Genomic DNA, 18,841 nt, shown 5'->3' with positions numbered 1-18,841 from the left:
CACTCACACAGACAGTGTGGTGAAGAAGGCAGAAGGCAACAGCGCCTCTTCAACCTCAGGAGGCTGAAGAAATTTGGCTTGTAATCCAAAACCCTGACAAACATTTACAGATGCACAATCGAGAGCATTCTGTCGAGTATCAAAGCCTGGCACGGCGAATGCAGCGCCCTCAACCGCAAGGCTCTCCAAAGGGTGGTGCTGTCTGCACAACGCATCCCTGGGAGCAAACTACCTGCCCTCCATGACACCTACAGCACCGCTGTCACAGGAAGACCAAAAATATCATTAAGGACAATAACCACCCAAGCCATTGCCTGTGCCTGTTCACACCGCTATCATCCAGAAGGCGAGATCAGTACAGGTGCATCAAAGCTGGGACCGAGAGACTGAAAAACAGCTTCTATCTCAAGGCCATCAGACTGTTACACAGCAATCACTAACTCAGAGAGGCTGCTACCTACATTGAGACCCAATCCCTGGGCACTTTAATAAATGGATCATTAGTCATTTTAAACAATGCCACTTTAAATAATGCCACTTTAATAATGTTTACATATCTTACATTACTCATATCACATGTATATACTGGGTTTTATACCATCTATTGCCTATGCCGCTCGGCCATCGCTCATCCATATATTTATATGTACATATTCTTATTCATCCCTTTACATTTGTGTGTATTAGGTAGTTGTTGGGGAATTGTTAGATTACTTCTTAGATATTACTGCACTGTCGGAACTATAAGCACAAGTATTTCCCTACACTCACATTAACATCTGCTAACCATGTGTATGTGACCAGTAAAATTTGATTTGGTGTGTGTGTGTCCGTGTGTATGTGTGTCTACTCACTCTGTGGTCCTCTCATCCAGTGTCCCTGTAACATTGAGGCCGTAGATGCGCTGCATGGCTGCGATGGCTTGTTGCATGGTCTGGGCTGAACGCAGGATAGCCATTCTGGGGTCTGTGTGGGGAAGGTAGCCATACTTCTGTAGCCATCCCTACAGGAGAAAGGGAGAGAGGAGAGAGGGAGAGATTTATGCATTACTGTCCTTATTCATATATGAAAGAAAGCTGACAAATGATGAAATTACATCGCTATTACATGAGTTATAACAAAGCTACATTTTGGTAATCGTAACCGAGAGAAATGATAGGGAGAAAGGTCTGTCCTTGTTCATAAAGTCTCTAGCATGAGTCAAACTGATCTCTGCATCAAATACATTTTTATTTGTCACATGCGCCGAATACAACAGGTGTAGACTTTACTGTGAAATGCTGAATACAACAGGTGTAGACTTTACTGTGAAATGCCGAATACAACAGGTGTAGACTTTACTGTGAAATGTCGAATACAACAGGTGTAGACTTTACTGTGAAATGCTGAATACAACAGGTGTAGACTTTACTGTGAAATGCCGAATACAACAGGTGTAGACTTTACTGTGAAATGCTGAATACAACAGGTGTAGACTTTACTGTGAAATGCTGAATACAACAGGTGTAGACTTTACTGTGAAATGCTGAATACAACAGGTGTAGACTTTACTGTGAAATGCCGAATACAACAGGTGTAGACTTTACTGTGAAATGCCGAATACAACAGGTGTAGACTTTACTGTGAAATGCCGAATACAACAGGTGTAGACTTTACTGTGAAATGCCGAATACAACAGGTGTAGACTTTACTGTGAAATGCTGAATACAACAGGTGTAGACTTTACTGTGAAATGCTTACTTACGAGTCCTTTCCCAACAATGCAGAGTTAAAAGGTTTTTAAAAAACATAATAAAAAGGAAATGGTAACACAATAAAATATTTAATAACGGAAAAGCGGTAGCGAGTCAATGTGCAGGGGTGCAAAACAGTGGAGGTAATTGAGGTAGTATGTGCATGTGTGTGTTTTGTGTGTGTGCTGGTGTCAGTGTGGTATGTGTGTGGGGGTAGAGTCTAGTGAGTGTGCATAGACCCAGTGCTAGAGAGAAGTTTTTTAACTGGGGTCAATGCAAATAGTCCGGCTGTCTATTTGATGAACTGTTCAACAGTCTTATGGCTTGGGGGTAGAAGCTGTTCAGTAGCCTATCATACAGAGAATCTCTGCATCATACAGTTCAGGTTCATAATTGATGGAGAACTCTTTGGATAGAAGTACCTCTGTTCCAACCTGAACATTGTTAGCCACATTCAACAGTATCCAGAGTTACAGTAACACTTGTTTTCTATAACCACCACACACACAGTGACACTGACAGAGAAGGGGCATAGTTCAGGTTCATATTTTCAAGGATGAACATTGTAACCCATATGGCTATGCCCAGTTACCCACATCCTTTCCAGTAACATTCACTCAGTGTTTTTGCCTATAACCAACACAGCTCAAAGCAGCCGCCCACACAGAGTGACACTGACACTCCTTCATTCAGTAGAGATTGAGTGTAGACCAGGGGTCATTGTTAGATCCTATCCCCGTTGATGGGATTCGAGAGCCACGGGGCAGCGAGGCAGGCGGCCACGCTCCACCACAGCTGTCCACACGCCAACCAGCTGCTGTTGCCTCGCTATCACCATCATTACCAATCCTATGAGATGCTCCCGCTAATCCTCCATATATCTCTCCCTCCCTCCCTCAATCCCTGTATCTCTATCTCTCCCTCTCCGCTTCTCATTGAGCCAAACGCCTTGTTGTTGTTTGTCCATCTTTCCACCATCCCTTAATCATATGTAGCCAATGGTTGGTTGGTTGGTTAGTTGTTTGTTGCTAAGTCTGTGTATAGCTAAGGCCCAGGTTCTGGTTCCCAGGACTGAATAAGGAATTTGATTGTGCCATTTGACTTGGGATGGGATGAGAGAGAATAGTCTATGGTAGGCTAGGCCTATGCAGAGAATATGACAGCAGCAATTAATATGGTACAAGATATTCAACCCTATCCCATTACGCAACTTGGATCACATCTTAATCTGCACAGCCATAAACCCACCAAATTTCCCTCGACAAAGAATAATAGTTCATAGCATAGTAGTCCCTTGCAAAAGTATTCAGACCCTTTGGATTTCTTCACATTTTATTGTGTTACATGGTGGGATTCAAATTGATTTAGTTGTCATTTTGTTCTCAACAATCTACACAAAATAACATTACAAAAATGTAATAACTAAAATGTAGTCGTTGCAAAAGTTTTGAGTCAATATGTGTTAGAAACACCTTTTGGCATCAATTACAGCTTAGAGTCTTCTTGGGTAAGTCCAGTGGTGTAGCAGAGGGTATAAGCAGGTATAAGCCATATACCCACTTTTTTGTGGGCATTGCCTATACTCACTTATTAATCCCCACAATGCGTATCAAAGTAGTATAGTGGAGATATGAGACATATCAATTAATAAGGCTGATGGAACAGATCAGAATGTTTAGCTTAAAAATGTTGATAAACTATTATTCCTTCACATTTTAAGTGCCGCAATCTGCACACGGCAGTAGGCCTGTGTGCAAATGTTCCAAAATACTATTTGTGGGGGGAAAACTTTCTAAAATGCGCAACACACATGCTAGAGGTTTCATGGACAGAGATTGAAATATCCATTAGAAAGTTAGAAAGACAGGACATCTAAAGATGTTATAAGGATCCTGGGTTGCTAATATGACTAGGAAAATGACTTTTGCTGCTAGACAATGAAAAGTTGATTTGAGTATTTACTAAATAATTGCTTCCACCTTTCTATGGTGGAATTTTGTCTATAGGCGACTTTGAAGCAAGGTAAGACATGAAGTAAAAGGAAAAATATAGCGATGCTAATGATAGGCCTAACCGTCTTCTGGTAAATGGAAAGTCTTTCCCAAAAACCTTCTCAATTAAATGTAAACTAGCTACAAAGTAGCCTATGCCTACCTGGCAGAAATATATCGTGATTATATGCATCAATCCAGTGGCCATTTTTTTTTCAAACTCCATCTCATGTGAGTTATAGAAAGAACCAAACAACAGTGCTTGGTGCCTGAACAGTTGAATTTAAAGGGAGACTCTTTAGATCTTATTTTTCCCAGACCTAAAAAGTGTTCTTCTGATGTGGTTTAATTAAGCATTGTTGTGGACTTAGAAATACAACAAAAGTGGATGTTCTATATAAAAAAATATATACTTTGAGTGTAAAAAAATCTGAAACCTGTGAATTTCTGAATCAGTTGACATCCTAATTTATCTATTTCAATAGTAGGCTGGCACGCCCTGATCTGTTTCACCTGTCTTTGTGATTGTCTCCACCCCCCTCCAGGTGTCGCCCATCTTCACCATTATCCCCTGTGTTGTTATACCTGTGTTCTCTATTTGTCTGTTGCCAATTCGTTTTGTTTGTCAAGCTTAACAGTATTTGTCCTGTCAGCTCCTTTCTTTTCCCAGCCTCTCTTTTTCTCGCCCTCCTGGTTTTTGACCCTTGCCTGTCTTGACCTTGAACCTGCCCGCCCTGACCACTCTGCCTGCCCCTGACCCTGAGCCTGCCTGCCATCCTGTACCTTCGCCTCTGTTGCTGTCATAAATATTGTTACTTCGACATGGTCTTCATCTGGGTCTTACCGTATCCTGTTAGCAAGAACTGGCCATGACTGACCAAGCAGACCCGGGCCAGCTGCGCGACGCCATCTCCTCCCAAGGAGCCTCTATCGGGAGGCACGAGGAACTACTTCGTGGCCTTATGGAGGGGGTCCAAACTTTGGTTGATCGCCATGACCGGGCATTGGACGGTTTGCCCGGAGCTATTCCGCGGGTTGTCTGGGAGGCAGCCTAGCACGGTGGTAACCCCACAGCCCCTCAGTAACCCCACTGCTAACAGTGCCGTTTCATCCGTGACTCCACCTTCTCGGTGGAGAGTCGAGCACCTGTCGGGCGTTTCTAGCTCAGTGTTCCCTCATTTTCGAGCTTCAGCCCTCCTCCTTCCCCTCGGATCGCCTATCTCATCACGCTGATGTCTGGGAGGGTTCTCACCTGGGCTACTGCTGTATGGGAACAGCAGCCGGCCATATGTGTTAGTCTGGAGGGATTCAGACTAACCGTTCTCCGGGAGAGAAGCTGCCCGGAGGCTAATCCAGCTTTGGCAAGGCTTCTACAGTGTAGTTTACTATACGTGGATTTCAGCACGTTGGCAGCGGAGAGTGTTTGGAACCAGGAAGCATGTTTGATATGTTCCTGCACGCGTCTCGGAGGAGGTCAAGGACGAGCTTGCTAATCGGGAGTTACCTATGGATCTCAATTCCCTTATCGCTTTGACCATCCGAATCGATGGGCGACTACGGGAACGATGAAGGGAGAGATTAGATTTTGATCGCACGCCCAAGGACCCCACCTTGCCTCCTAGTCAACTTGGAAGCTCCCGGTGGTCTCGTTGCCAAGAGGACCAAGGATTCCCGACCTGCCCCGAGAGCTGCCCGAAGATGGCCGACTCACTGCTTCCTGAGCCTATGCCACTAGGCAGAGCTGGGCTGTCGCCAGCGGAATGGAAATAAAGGATCAACAGGAAGAGTTGTCTGTATTGCGGGACTCTTGGTCATTTTTTGTCCTCTTGTCCTCTAAAGAAGCCAGGCTTACCGGTAGGAGCAAGGACTCTGGTGGGCCATATGTAGAACATTCCTGCTTCCCCTGCTCACACCCCTTTTCATGCCATTCTACTGTGGGGAGACCAATCCAAATCTCTCCGGGTTCTCATTGACTCTGGGGCCGACGAGAGTTTTTTGGACAGTACCCTGCCATTCCCATGGACGTTAGAGAGCTAGACGGGCACTCTATAGGCCGAGTCACCCACAACACCACTCCCATCCACCTACGGGTGTCAGGGAACCACAGTGAGGTTATCCAGTTTCCTTCTCATCAAGTCCCCTCTGATTCCCGTGGTATTGGGAATTCACCTGGCTCCAACCACACAATCCCCTCATTAACTGGTCGACTGGTGCCTTCGTGGACTGGAGCCCGTTCTGCCACACTTATTGACTGAAGTCAGCACAACCTGCCCCGGTACGTCTTCCTGGGGGCTCTGAACGTGCCTCGTGCCTCGGACCTCTCCGCCAGTCCCGCAGAGTACCAGGACCTCCAGGATGTGTTCAGCAAGGCCCGGGCGACGTTGCCTCCACCGCATCGACCCTATGACTGCGGGATTGACATTCTCCCTAGCACCACGCTTCCCCCGAGGACGTCTGTACTCTGTCGGGACCGGAGACCAAGGCTATGGATACCTACAATGGGGACTCCCTAGCTGCTGGATTTATCCAACCCTCTTCCTCTCCCTCTGGCGCAGGCTTCTTCTTCATGGAGAGAAAGGACAAGACCTTGCGCCTGTGTATTGACTACCGGAGACTCAACGACATTACGGTTAAGAACCGTTACCTGCTACCGCTCATCTCCTCGGCCTTCGAGCCGCTCCCGGGGGACACTGTGTTTTCCAAGCTGGATCTACGGAGCGCCTACCACCTGGTGCGGATATGAGAGGGGGATGAGTGGAAGACCGCTTTCAACACAGCCAGTGGCCACTACGATTATCTGGTCATGCCCTTCGGCCTCACCATGCTCCTGCTGTGTTCCAGGCTCTGGTGAATGATGTTCTCCGCGACATGTTGAACCAGTTCATCTTCGTCTACATTGATGACATCCTCGTCTTCTCCCACTCGCCTCAAGAATACGTGCGCCACGTCCGGCAGGTCCTTCAACGCCTTCTGGAGAATCAGCTGTTTGTGAAGGCAGAGAAGTGCGAGTTCCATCGCTCCACCACCCCCTTTCTGGGTTACATCATCTCTGCTGGGAGTGTCCAGATGGATCCCGGGAAGGTGAGAGCAGTGAAGGATTGGCCTCAGTCTACGACCAGGGTGCAGCTGCAACGTTTTCTGGGATTAGCCAATTTCTATCGCCGCGGTTACAGCACCCTGGCTTCCCCCCTGTCAGCACTCACCTCGCCCAAGGTTCTGTTCATGTGGTCCCCAGCTGCTGACCGGGCATTCTGGGACCTCAAACATTGCTTCACCACTGCGCTCATCCTGGTTCATCCAGACACATCTCGTCAGTTCGTGGTGGAGGCCATGCTTCGGACGGTGGAGTAGGGGCTGTCCTGTCCCAGGGTTCTGCCCTTGACCTCAAGCTACATCCCTGCGCCTTCTTCTCCCATCGCCTCAACGGCAAGGAAAGGAACTACGATACCTCCAGGTATCGACGACAAGCGGATTGCCATCGGACCCCGGCTCCCCGGTATCGTCCCAGGCAGAAGGTATGGCTCTGCCCCTCCAGGTGGAGTCTCGCAAACTGTCCCCCCGGTTTATCGGCCCTTACCCAATCTCCAAGGTCATTAGCCCCTCTGATGTTCGTCTTCTGTTGCCCCGTACCCTTCATATACACCCCACCTTTCATGTGTCCCGTATCACAAGCCTGTGTCTCACAGTCCCTTGTCTTCCATTTCCAGGCCCACCCCTCCTCCCTGTGTCACCGATGGCCATCCGGCATACACGGTGAGACACCTCCTGAGGTTTTGACCATGGGGCAGGGGTTTCCAGTACCTGGTTGACTGGGAGGGTTATGGCCCGGAGGAGAGGTGCTGAGTCCCCGCTAAAAGACATCCTGGACCCAGCCCTCATCGCCGACTACCACCTCCGGCGCCCCGGTCAACCAGGTAGGGCACCAGGTGGCACCCCTAGAGGGGGGGGGGGGGGGGTGGACTGTCACGCCCTGGTCTGTTTCACCTATCTCTGTGATTGTCTCCACCCCCCTCCAGGTGTTGCCCATCTTCCCTATTATCCCCTGTGTATTTATACCTGTGTTCTCTGTTTGTTGCCAGTTCATCTTGTTTGTCAAGCTTACCAGTATTTGTCCTGTCAGCTCCTGTCTTTTCCCAGCCTCTCTTTTTCTCTCCCTCCTGGTTTTTGACCCTTGCCTGTCTTGACCTTGAACCCACTCGCCTGACCACTCTGCCTGCCCCTGAGCCTGTCTGCCGTCCTGTACCTTTGCCCCTATCTGGATTTCTGACCTCTGCCTGACTTGACCCTGCCTGCCGTCCTGTACCTTTGCTTCTGTTGCTGTAATTAACATTGTTACTTCCACACGATCTTCATCTGGTTCTTACCTTATCCTGATATTTGGCCTATTATTAGCCTACTTGTACAGTACAGCTTGGGTTGGCCTGACTGTGAAATACCAATATAGGATTCATCAATTTAGGAGCATAGCTTATGTCACTGTTTGTCATAGAATTTTTCAAACAGGGCGCCTTTCCCGTTTGGGAAATGTTTGTCAAGAGTGTTAGAGTTGTTAGAGTATGCCCACTTCCACAATTACAGTATACCTACTTCTCCAGGCACCACTAAACCATTGGTAAGTCTATAAGAATTTTGCACACATGGATTGTACCATATTTGCCCATTATTCTTTAAAAAAAATATTCAAGCTCTGTCAAGAGGTTGGGGATCATGGCTAGACAGCAATTTTTAAGTCTTGTCATAGATTTTCAAGCAGATTTAAGTCCAAACTGTAACTTGGTCACTCTGGAACATTCACTGTCTTCTTGGTAAACAACTTCAGTGTAGATTTGGCCTTGTGTTGTAGGCTATTGTCCTACAGAAAAGTGAATTCCTTTCCCAGTCTCTGGTGTAAAGCAGACTGATGCAGGTTTTCCTCTTGGATTTTGCCTGTATTTAGCTCCATCCCATTACTTTTTATCCTTAAACTCACCAGTATTTGCAGATATTAACCATATACTCGTACCATGATGCAGCCACCACCTTGCTTGAAAATTTCAATCTGTGCTTGAAATGTAATACTTGAATGAATTACTTTACAGTTGTTGTATGAAGGGTTAGTCCACTTAACTTATGTGATTTGTTAAACCACATTTTACTCTTGAAATAATGTAGGCTTACCTAAACAAAGGGGATGAATATATAACGACTGTATTTTGGTTCAGAATGTTTTACTTATGGTAATAAAATGTATATATATCCCACTTTGACACTACAGACTATTTTGTGTAGAATGTTGACAAAATATGACAAATGAATGCATTTTAATCCCAGTATAAAATGTGAAGAAATCCATGGGGTCCGCACACGCAAGGCACTGTATTATGATAACACATATTGCAGTGACATCGAATGAGAGGATGGGCGCTGGACCATCTCGTTCATGGTCGCCCATCCTCCCTCTCACCCGCTGCCCAAAGCAATAGCATAGGATGTTGTTCTTCTGACTTGTAAAAAAATATTGAACGGATAATAATTTCGACGTTCCATGCATCTTGAAACATGAATAAAATACAATGTTGCTATGTCATCTGGTCATGTTTATGTGATAATGTAGCCAGATAAATAACAGCAACCCTCGTCCACACGCAATGTTCTGCCACTCGAGCACAAGAGAGTGCATTGTCATTTATTATGAGCCACCGCGAAGCAATAGCAGGCCATGTATCTTACTTACCTCAACGCTGAACTGACGAATCTCTTCTCCGGACGCGGCGCATAAAATCCACAGCAAGAAATGCAAGCAGAACGCTGTTGCGTAAAGGCAATCCAATGGTTTTCTTTTAGAGGGGGATACTAAGGTCATAATGACCCGTTTTTCCCAAATGGGTTATTAGGAAAAACCGCCCGTCGTCTGATTTTTATTTGTGCGTCAAATGAAGAAAACCATCGGGCGAGCTGTCAAAGCCAAATTCCGAGACGTGCATAAAAGGACGGCCGCGGTGGTTTTTTCAACCGGATAAAGTAAACCCAGATGACATGTATTATTTTCTCATGTTAGGCTGTGATAGAATTCGGCATGTTAGCTCCACCGCCCCAGTCACTATTATTTACATAGCTGATTTAGTTTATCCAGCGGCATCAATGGCCATGTACAGTAAGCATACCCCCCGAGTCTACGCCTGCGCTATGATGTCTCCAGCAGCGCAACACTCCACTTGACGGCGTAAAGATCAACGTCATGTAATGTACCCTGGTACAAAATTCTTTATGTACTGTGAGAATAGAAATAGCCCGAGACAGATGGAGCAATCATCCTTCAATATCCCCGATATCATTCAAGTATAGACTATTAAACGGTTATAACAATGTCATGTAATAACGGGCATATTAACAGTATCATGAAGATAAACATATTATATTATATGAGAAGAATGTCCCTTGCGGGTGTCGAAACATATGATATTATATGAGAAGAATGTCCCTTGCGGGTGTCGAACCCTTGTCTCCCAGCTAAAGACGTGGGTCATAACATGCCTACTTAGGCAAGGCTCATTACAGTATCCCCTCCGGTTGGGAGAGCGTGTCCCCACGTTGCACTATACCAAGTACTTCACGATTCACTATACCTAGTACCTCGCGTGTGCACTCCTCTCCGATGGCCCCCAAGGCACCATCCCACACCTGCCACCAACGTAGCGATCGTTGCGAACAGCGACAGTATAACGCCCATTGCAAGTCTCAAACACGGGTCTCCTAGCCCGTAGACCTTAAGGGTTAACCCATTTGGGGGGGATCGTAATTCGTAACAGGCCTAGCTAGTCAATGTTCGTTACAGGCCTACCCTAACCCTGCTGTTGACTAAAGAAGACTACACCACTCTAGGAAATACTCTATTTGCAGGTTCATGGTGATTGGTGAATTAATGCATGGAGACAAGAAACCTCAGCTGAGTACCAAGGTCAGGATTCTGCACGAGACAGAGACTGTACTTTAACCACAAGGTGGCAGTGTTCTATTGAGAAACAGGTTCCCAACTACTACTCAAATGGGGTCAAGACAAATACACTGAGACAAGCCAAACATATCTTAATTAAATCATTATATGGCGTACAATATCCCCACCCTACTCATTAGATATTAACGATTAAAGAGGCCTTTAATCCAATAGGAATCCCTTTCAAAAGTGGTACGTTAGTCATGTCCTGTTTCAACCCTTAAAAGGAAAATACTGCACAGTACAAGATGTCCATTAAATAGTACATACAGTTAAAGGCGTAAGTTTACATATACTTAGGTTGGAGTCATTGAAACTCGTTTTTCAACCACTCCACAAATTTCTTGTTAACAAACTATAGTTTTGGCATGTCGGTTAGGACATCTACTTTGTGCATGACACAAGTCATTTTTCCAACAATTGTTTACAGACAGATTGTTTCACTTATAATTCACTAAATCACAATTCCAGTGGGTCAGAAGTTTACATATACTAAGTTGACTGTGCCTTTAAACAGCTTGGAAAAGTCCAGAAAATGAAGTCATGGCTTTAGAAGCTTCTCAAAGGCTAATTGACATCATTTGAGTCAATTGAAGGTGTACCTGTGGATGTATCTCAAGGCCTACCTTCAAACTCAGTGCCTCTTTGCTTAATATCCTGGGAAAATCAAAAGAAACCAGCCAAGACCTCTGTCACGTTCTGACCTTAGTTCCTTTTTTATGTCTCTGTTTTAGTTTGGTCAGGGTGTGAGTTGGGGTGGGCATTCTATGTTTTGTATTCTAGGTTTTGTGTTTTTGTTCTGGTATGGTTCCCAATCAGAGGCAGCTGTCATTCGTTGTCTCTGATTGAGAACCATACTTAGGCAGCCTGTTTTCCCACTATGATTTGTGGGTAGTTGTTTTCTGTGTCTGTGTTTTCCATACAGAACTGTTTCGGTTTTCATTTATTTATCTTGTTTTTTTGTATTCTGTGTTCAGTGTAATAAATACATTATGGACACACACGCTGCGCATTGGTCCGATATTTCATACTCCTAGTCAAAGGAAGAAAAAAATCGTTGCAACCTCAGAAAAAAATTGTAGACCTCCACAAGTCTAGTTCATCCTTGGGAACAATTTCCAAATGCCTGAAGGTAGCACATTCATCTGTACAAACAATAGTACGCAGGTATAAACACCATGGGACCATGCAGCTGTCATACCGCTCAGGAAGGAGACGCGTTCTGCCTCCTAGAGATGTACATACTTTGGTGCGAAAAGTGCAAATCAATCCAATAAAAACAGCAAAGGACATTGTGAAGATGCTGGAGGAAACAGGTACAGAATCAGTACAGGTACAGGTACAGTATCTATATCCACAGTAAAACGAGTCCTATATCGACATAACCTGAAAGGCCGCTCGGCAAGGAAGAAGACACTGCTCCAAAACCGCCAATAAAAATACACTACGGTTTGCAACTGCACATGGGGACAAAGATTGTACTTTTTGGAGAAATATCCTCTGGTCTGATGAAACAAAAATATAACTATTTGGCCATAATGACCCTCAATATGTTTGGAGGAAAAGGGGAGGCTTGCAAGCCAAAGAACACCATCCCAACCGTGAAGCACGGGGGTGGCAGCATCATGTTGTGGGGGAGCCTTGCTGCAGGAGGGACTGGTGCACTTCACAAAATAGATGGCATCATGAGGCAGGAAAATTATGTGGATATATTGAAGCAACATCTCAAAACATCAGTCAGGAAGTTTAAAGCTTGGTCACAAATGGGTCTTCCAAATGGAAAATGACCCCAAGCATATTTCCAAAGTGACAAAATGGCTTAAGGACAACAAAGTCAAGGTATTGGAATGGCCATCACAAGGCTCTGACCTCAATCCTATAGAACATTTGTGGGCAGGACTGAAAAAGCGTGTGCGAACAAGGAGGCCTACAAACCTGATTCAGTTACACCAGCTCTGGCAAGAGGAATGGGACAAAATTCACCCAACTTATGTGGGAAGCTTGTGGAAGGCTACCTGAAACATTTGACCCAAGTTATACAATTTAAAGGCAATGCTACCAAATACTAATTGAGTGTATGTAAACTTCTGACCCACTGGGAATGTGATGAAATAAATAAAAGCTGAAATTAATCATTCTCTCTACTATTATTCTGACATTTCACATTCTTAAAATAAAGTGGTGATCCTGACTGACCTAGACAGGACATTTTTACTAGGATTACATGTCAGGAATTGTGAAAAACTCAGTTTAAATGTGTTTGGCTAAGGTGTATGTAAACTTCCGACTTCAACTATATTTCTCTCTCGCTGTCTCTCTCTCTGGCCTACACACAAACACTTCGTAGGTTCCGTATATATTAAAAGGTAAATGAAGCCATAGAAAAAGACAAATAAACAGACTCTGTTTAGATGCTTCCTAGTGTTTATTAAACCTTGCTGATGGTGGTCGGGTGAATGTTTCGATACTCCAATACGAGTCTATTTTAAACCAACACACTCCATGGAACATCTCCCCAAATCTTTTACACCTTTTCATGATGAAATGCGATTGATTACTCACAATACTATATGATTCTGTACTATTTTCATTTTAAGGGTTGATACAGGACATGACTAGCGTACCACTTTTGAAAGGGATTCCTATTGGATTATAGTTAGCAGGTTCATTCATTTACTCTGAAAGTTTATTGTATAACCCAATGGGCTGCTATGGAGACCACATGCTCTAACAAGAGCTGCATTGGCCAGGAGAGATCGTTGGGAAAGGGTAAAACCACCACCATACAATGGAACATGTACAGTACTGTGCAAGTCTAGTTTCACCGTGTCAGCACAAAAGTGTGCACACGCCAGAGTACCTGCATATTCTATCCCATTAACTATCCACCACAAAACAGTGTTGTTGCCATTAACAGTAGCGGAATCTACCAGTAAAATATTGCTCATCTTGTGAAATAAGTCCCCATTGCACATTCAAATATTAGCTAGTCTTAGCTGTGTGAACACAATGGAAACGCCTTGAGGAAAGCAGACGCTTTAGAGATATCAGGTGGTGCACTGTAATCTCTGCAGCTCTGCTAATTACCTCTTCATTCATTGGCATTAGGCTGTTTGTTCACTGTGCCTGGAGCCATCTTATATCACTGTATTGTTGCCATAGCCTGGTTAAACCAGACTGAATGATGCGCTCAGCATTTGTGAATGAACCATTTGAGTATTCAGTCTGGCTTCACCAGGCTACCACTGGCAACAGGATTCAGTTAACACTTTCAGCACTTCAAGTCTGCTGTGTTTGCACACTACATTTTAGTGTGATCCTACAGTTCTGAAAAGAAAAGGGCCCAAGGCTGGAACAACAAAACCTAAAGGTCGGAACAATAAAACCTAGAGGTAGGAACAAGAACTGCCATCTTCTTGTAATGCTCATACCAACCCAAATCCATAACAATACCTCTCTTAAAGTAAATGTCCAGTGTCCAGATTAACAGGGTAACCTAGTGGTTAGAGCGTTGGACTAGTAATCAGAGGATTACAAGTTCAAACCCCCGAGCTGACAAGGTACGAATCTGTCGTTCTGCCCCTGAACAGGAAGTTAACCCACTGTTCCTAGGCCGTCATTGAAAATAAGAATTTGTTCTTAACTGACTTGCCTAGTTAAATAAAGATAAAATTACAATACGAGTTAAATAGTTTTCCTTCAAAAATGTTAAGCAGCTTTTATGTGTTGGAATGCTATGGGCGTAACCCAAAGTACCTCTCCCCCTATATACTGGTCGTAAAAAATATTCACGCAGGTAGACAGCTGATTGGCCAGCTCATCCTCCTCTAGACCACTGATTTGCCTGCTCATCCTCCTCTAGACCGCTGATTGGCCAGCTCAACCTCTAGACTGCTGATTGTCCAGGTCATCATCCTCTAGACCACTGATTGGCCAGCTCATCCTCCTATTGGCCAGCTCCTCCTCTAGGCCGCTGATTGGCCAGCTCATCCTCCTCTAGACTGCTGATTGGCCAGCTCATCCTCTAGACTGCTGATTGTCCAGGTCATCATCCTCTAGACTACTGATTGGCCAGCTCATCCTCCTCTAGACTGCTGATTGGCCAGCTCATGCTCTAGACTGCTGATTGTCCAGGTCATCATCCTCTAGACTGCTGATTGGCCAGCTCATCCTCTAGACCACTGATTGGCCAGCTCATCCTCCTATTGGCCAGCTTATCCTCTAGACTGCTGATTATCCAGGTCATCATCCTCTAGACCGCTGATTGTCCAGCTCATCCTCCTCTAGACCGCTGATTGGCCAGCTCATCCTCCTCTAGACCGCTGATTGGCCAGCTCATCCTCCTCTAGACTGTTGATTGGCCAGCTCATCATCCTCTAGACTGCTGATTGGCCAGCTCATCATCCTCTAGACTGCTGATTGTCCAGGTCATCATCCTCTAGACCACTGATTGGCCAGCTCATCCTCTAGACTGCTGATTGTCCAGGTCATCATCCTCTAGACCGCTGATTGTCCAGCTCATCCTCCTCTAGACCGCTGATTGGCCAGCTCATCATCATCTAGACCGCTGATTGGCCAGCTCATCCTCTAGACTGCTGATTGTCCAGCTCATCCTCCTCTAGACTGCTGATTGGCCAGCTCATCATCCTTTAGACTGCTGATTGTCCAGCTCATCCTCCTCTAAACCGCTGATTGTCCAGCACATCCTCTAGACTGCTGATGGTCCAGCTCATCATCCTCTAGACCGCTGATTGGCCAGCTCATCATCCTCTAGACTGCTGATTGTCCAGCTCATCCTCCTCTAGACCGCTGATTGGCCAGCTCATCCTCCTCTAGACTACTGATTGTCCAGCTCATCCTCTAGACTGCTGATTGTCCAGCTCATCATCCTCTAGACTGCTGATTGGCCAGCTCATCATCCTTTAGACTGCTGATTGTCCAGCTCATCCTCCTCTAAACCGCTGATTGTCCAGCACATCCTCTAGACTGCTGATGGTCCAGCTCATCATCCTCTAGACCGCTGATTGGCCAGCTCATCCTCTAGACCGCTGATTGTCCAGCTCATCCTACTCTAGACCATTGATTGGCCAGCTCATCCTCCTTTAGACCTCTGATTGGCCAGCTCATCCTCTAGACTGCTGATTGTCCAGCTCATCATCCTCTAGACTGCTGATTGTCCAGCTCATCATCCTCTAGACCGCTGATTGTCTAGCTAATCCTCCTCTAGACCGCTGATTGTCCAGCTCACCATCCTCTAGACCGCTGATTGTCCAGCTCATCCTCTAGACTGCTGATTGTCCAGCTCATCATCCTCTAGACCGCTGATTGTCCAGCTCATCCTCTAGACTGCTGATTGTCCAGCTCATCATCCTCTAGACTGCTGATGGTCCAGCTCATCATCCTCTAGACCGCTGATTGTCTAGCTAATCCTCCTCTAGACCGCTGATTGTCCAGCTCATCATCCTCTAGACTGCTGATTGTTCAGCTCATCATCCTCTAGACCGCTGATTGTCCAGCTCATCCTCCTCTAGACCATTGATTGGCAAGCTCATCCTCCTCTAGACCTCTGATTTGCAAGCTCATCCTCTAGACTGCTGATGGCATGCATTTAGTTTTACTAGCATTTAAGAGCAGTTGGAGGCCACGGAAGAAGTGTGGTATGGCATTGAAGCTCGTTTGGAGGTCTGTCAACACAGTGTCCTAAGAAGGGCCAGAACGGTATACAGAACGGTGTCGTCTGCGTAGAGGTGGATCAGAGAATCACCAGCAGCAAGAGCGACATCATTCATATATACAGAGAAAAGAGTTGGCCCGAGAATTGAACCCTGTGGCACCCCCATAGAGACTGCCAACAGTCCCTCCGATTTGACACACTGAACTCTATCTGAGAAGTAGTTGGTGAACCAGGCGAGGCAGTAATTTGAAAAACCAAGGCTGTTGAGTCTGCCGATAAGAATATGGTGATTGACAGAGTCGAATGACTTTGCCAGGTCGATGAAGACAGCTGCACAGTACTGTCTCTTATCGATGACGGTTATGATATTGTTTAGGACCTTGAGCGTGGCTGAGGTGCACCCATGTCCAGGTCGAAAGCCAGATTGCATAAGAGACAGTACGGTGGCATTCAAAATGGTCGATGATCTGTTTATTAACTTGGCTTTCGAAGACTTTAGAAAGGCAGGGCAGGATGGATATAGGTCTGTAACATTTTGGGTCTAGAGTGTCTCCCCCTTTGAAGAGGGGGATGACCACGACAGCTTTCCAATCTTTAGGGATCTCAGATGATACGAAAGAGAGTTTGAACAGGTTAGTAATTGGGGTTGCAACAATTGCGGAGGATAATTTTAGAAAGAGGATGGTCCAGATTGTCTAGTCCTGCTGATTTGTAGGGGTCCAGATTTTGCAGCTCTTTCAGAACATCAGCTATCTGGATTGGGGGGGGGGGGGGCTTGGGCAAGTTGCTGTGGGGGGTGCAGAGCTGTTGGCCGGGGTAGGGGTAGCCAGGTGGAAAGCATGGACATCCGTAGAGAAATGCTTTTTGAAATTCTCGATTATCGTAGATTTATTGGTGGTGACAGTGTTTCCTAGCCTCAGTGCAGTGGGCAGCTTATTCTCCATGGACTTTAGTGTCCCAAAACTTGTCAATACTTCTCACAAATACAAGTAGTGATGATGTCAATCTCTCCTCTACTTTGAGTCACATGCATATAATTCATGTTAGCTCTCGGTGTACATTTAAGGGCCAGCCGTGCGGCTCTGTTATGGGCCAATTGTAAATAGCCCTCTTTGTGGCACTTGACCATATGACTGGACCAGTGGAGACTGCTGAGGCTAGGACGGCTCATAGTCGCCCCATTCCAGCCATGACACTCCTTTCCAACCATTACTATGAACCGTCCTCCCTTCAGCAGCCTCCATTGGACAGGACAGTATTCCAGGTGTGACAAAACAGGGTCTGTAGGACTTATTTTGTTGATAGCGATGCCAAGAATGCAGAGCAGCACTTCATTACGGACAGACCTCTCCCCATCTTAGCTTCCGCTGCGTCAATATATTTTGACCATGTCAGTTTACAGTCCAGGGTTACACCAAGCAGTTTAGTCTCCTCAACTTGCTCAATTTCCACATTATTCATTACAAGATTTGGTTGAGGTTTAGGGTTTAGTGAATGATTTGTCCCAAATATGTTGGAGAGGCTTCCATTAAAGAACACCTGCCGTGTTCTGTTAGACAGGTAACTCTCAATCCACAATATAACAGGGATGTAAAGTCATAACACATACGTTTCTCCAGCAGCTGATTATGATCAATGATGTCAAAAGCTGCACTGAAATCTAATAAAACAGCCCCCACAATCTTCTTATTATCAATTTCTCTCAGCCAATCATCAGTCATTTGTGTAAGTGCCATACAAATTTAATGCCCTTCCCTATAAGCATGCTGAATGTCTGTTGTTCATTTGTTTACTGTGAAATAGCATTGTATCTGGTAAAAAAAAATTCTCCAAAAGTCTACTAAGGCTTGGTAACAGGATGATTGGTCGGCTGTTTGAGCCACTAAAGGGTGCTTTGCTATTCTTGGGTAGAGGAACTACTTTTGCTTCCCTCCAGGCCAGAAAGGGCACACACTTTCCTGTAGGCTGATATTGTAGTGATGGCAAGTACTGTAGGTGTGGCAATATAGTCCGCTATCATTCTCAGTAAATTTCCATCCAAGCTGTCAGACCCAGGTTGTCATTGTTGACAGACAAAAAATAAATGTTCACCTCTTCCTCCTCTTCAAAATTACAATGCTTGTCTATCCTAATTTGGTCAGTTATGCATGGATGTGTAAGTTCAGAGTTTGTTGTTGGCATGTCATGCTAATCTTGCAAATTAAAAAAAAGTAATAAAGTTGTGGCAGTATGAGTGGGTTTTGTGATGAATGAGCCATCTGATTCAATGAATGATGGAGCCGAGTTCGCCTTTTTGCCCAAAATGTAATTTAAGGTGCTCCAAAGCTCTTTTGCTATTATTCTTTATCTTTGTTTCATAGTGTAGTTTCTTCTTATTTTTGTTCAATATAGTCACATGATTAAATTTGCCAAAAGGCTGTGCAGCCAGATTTATGTACCATTATTTTTGTCTCATCCCTCTCAGCCATAC

The 18,841-nt window shown here is 45.3% G+C and overlaps 1 protein-coding gene across 4 annotated transcripts in view; it reads right to left on the bottom strand.

The window, feature by feature from the left end:
• The window catches only part of mmp16b (matrix metallopeptidase 16b (membrane-inserted)), a 41,291-nt gene extending 31,139 nt beyond the window's left edge, over nt 1-10,152 (bottom strand). The window contains exons 1-2 of one of the 4 annotated variants that reach the window (XM_036986167.1): nt 9,438-10,152; nt 855-1,003 (exon numbers count right to left, since the gene is read on the bottom strand). In XM_036986167.1, the coding sequence (XP_036842062.1) occupies nt 855-1,003; nt 9,438-9,566 (278 nt within the window). In that variant the 5' untranslated portion in view covers nt 9,567-10,152. The remainder of the gene's footprint in view (nt 1-854; nt 1,004-9,437) is intronic. The other 3 variants (XM_036986165.1, XM_036986166.1, XM_036986164.1) reach the window with 3 other exon arrangements.
• Nucleotides 10,153-18,841: the final 8,689 nt, after the last annotated feature.

This window comes from Oncorhynchus mykiss, chromosome 8 (assembly GCF_013265735.2).
Source record: "Oncorhynchus mykiss isolate Arlee chromosome 8, USDA_OmykA_1.1, whole genome shotgun sequence".
In the NCBI taxonomy this organism is placed as follows: domain Eukaryota; kingdom Metazoa; phylum Chordata; class Actinopteri; order Salmoniformes; family Salmonidae; genus Oncorhynchus; species Oncorhynchus mykiss.
The sequence above is the reverse complement of the archived record's forward strand: the minus strand, read 5'-3'. Positions and strand labels throughout refer to the sequence as shown.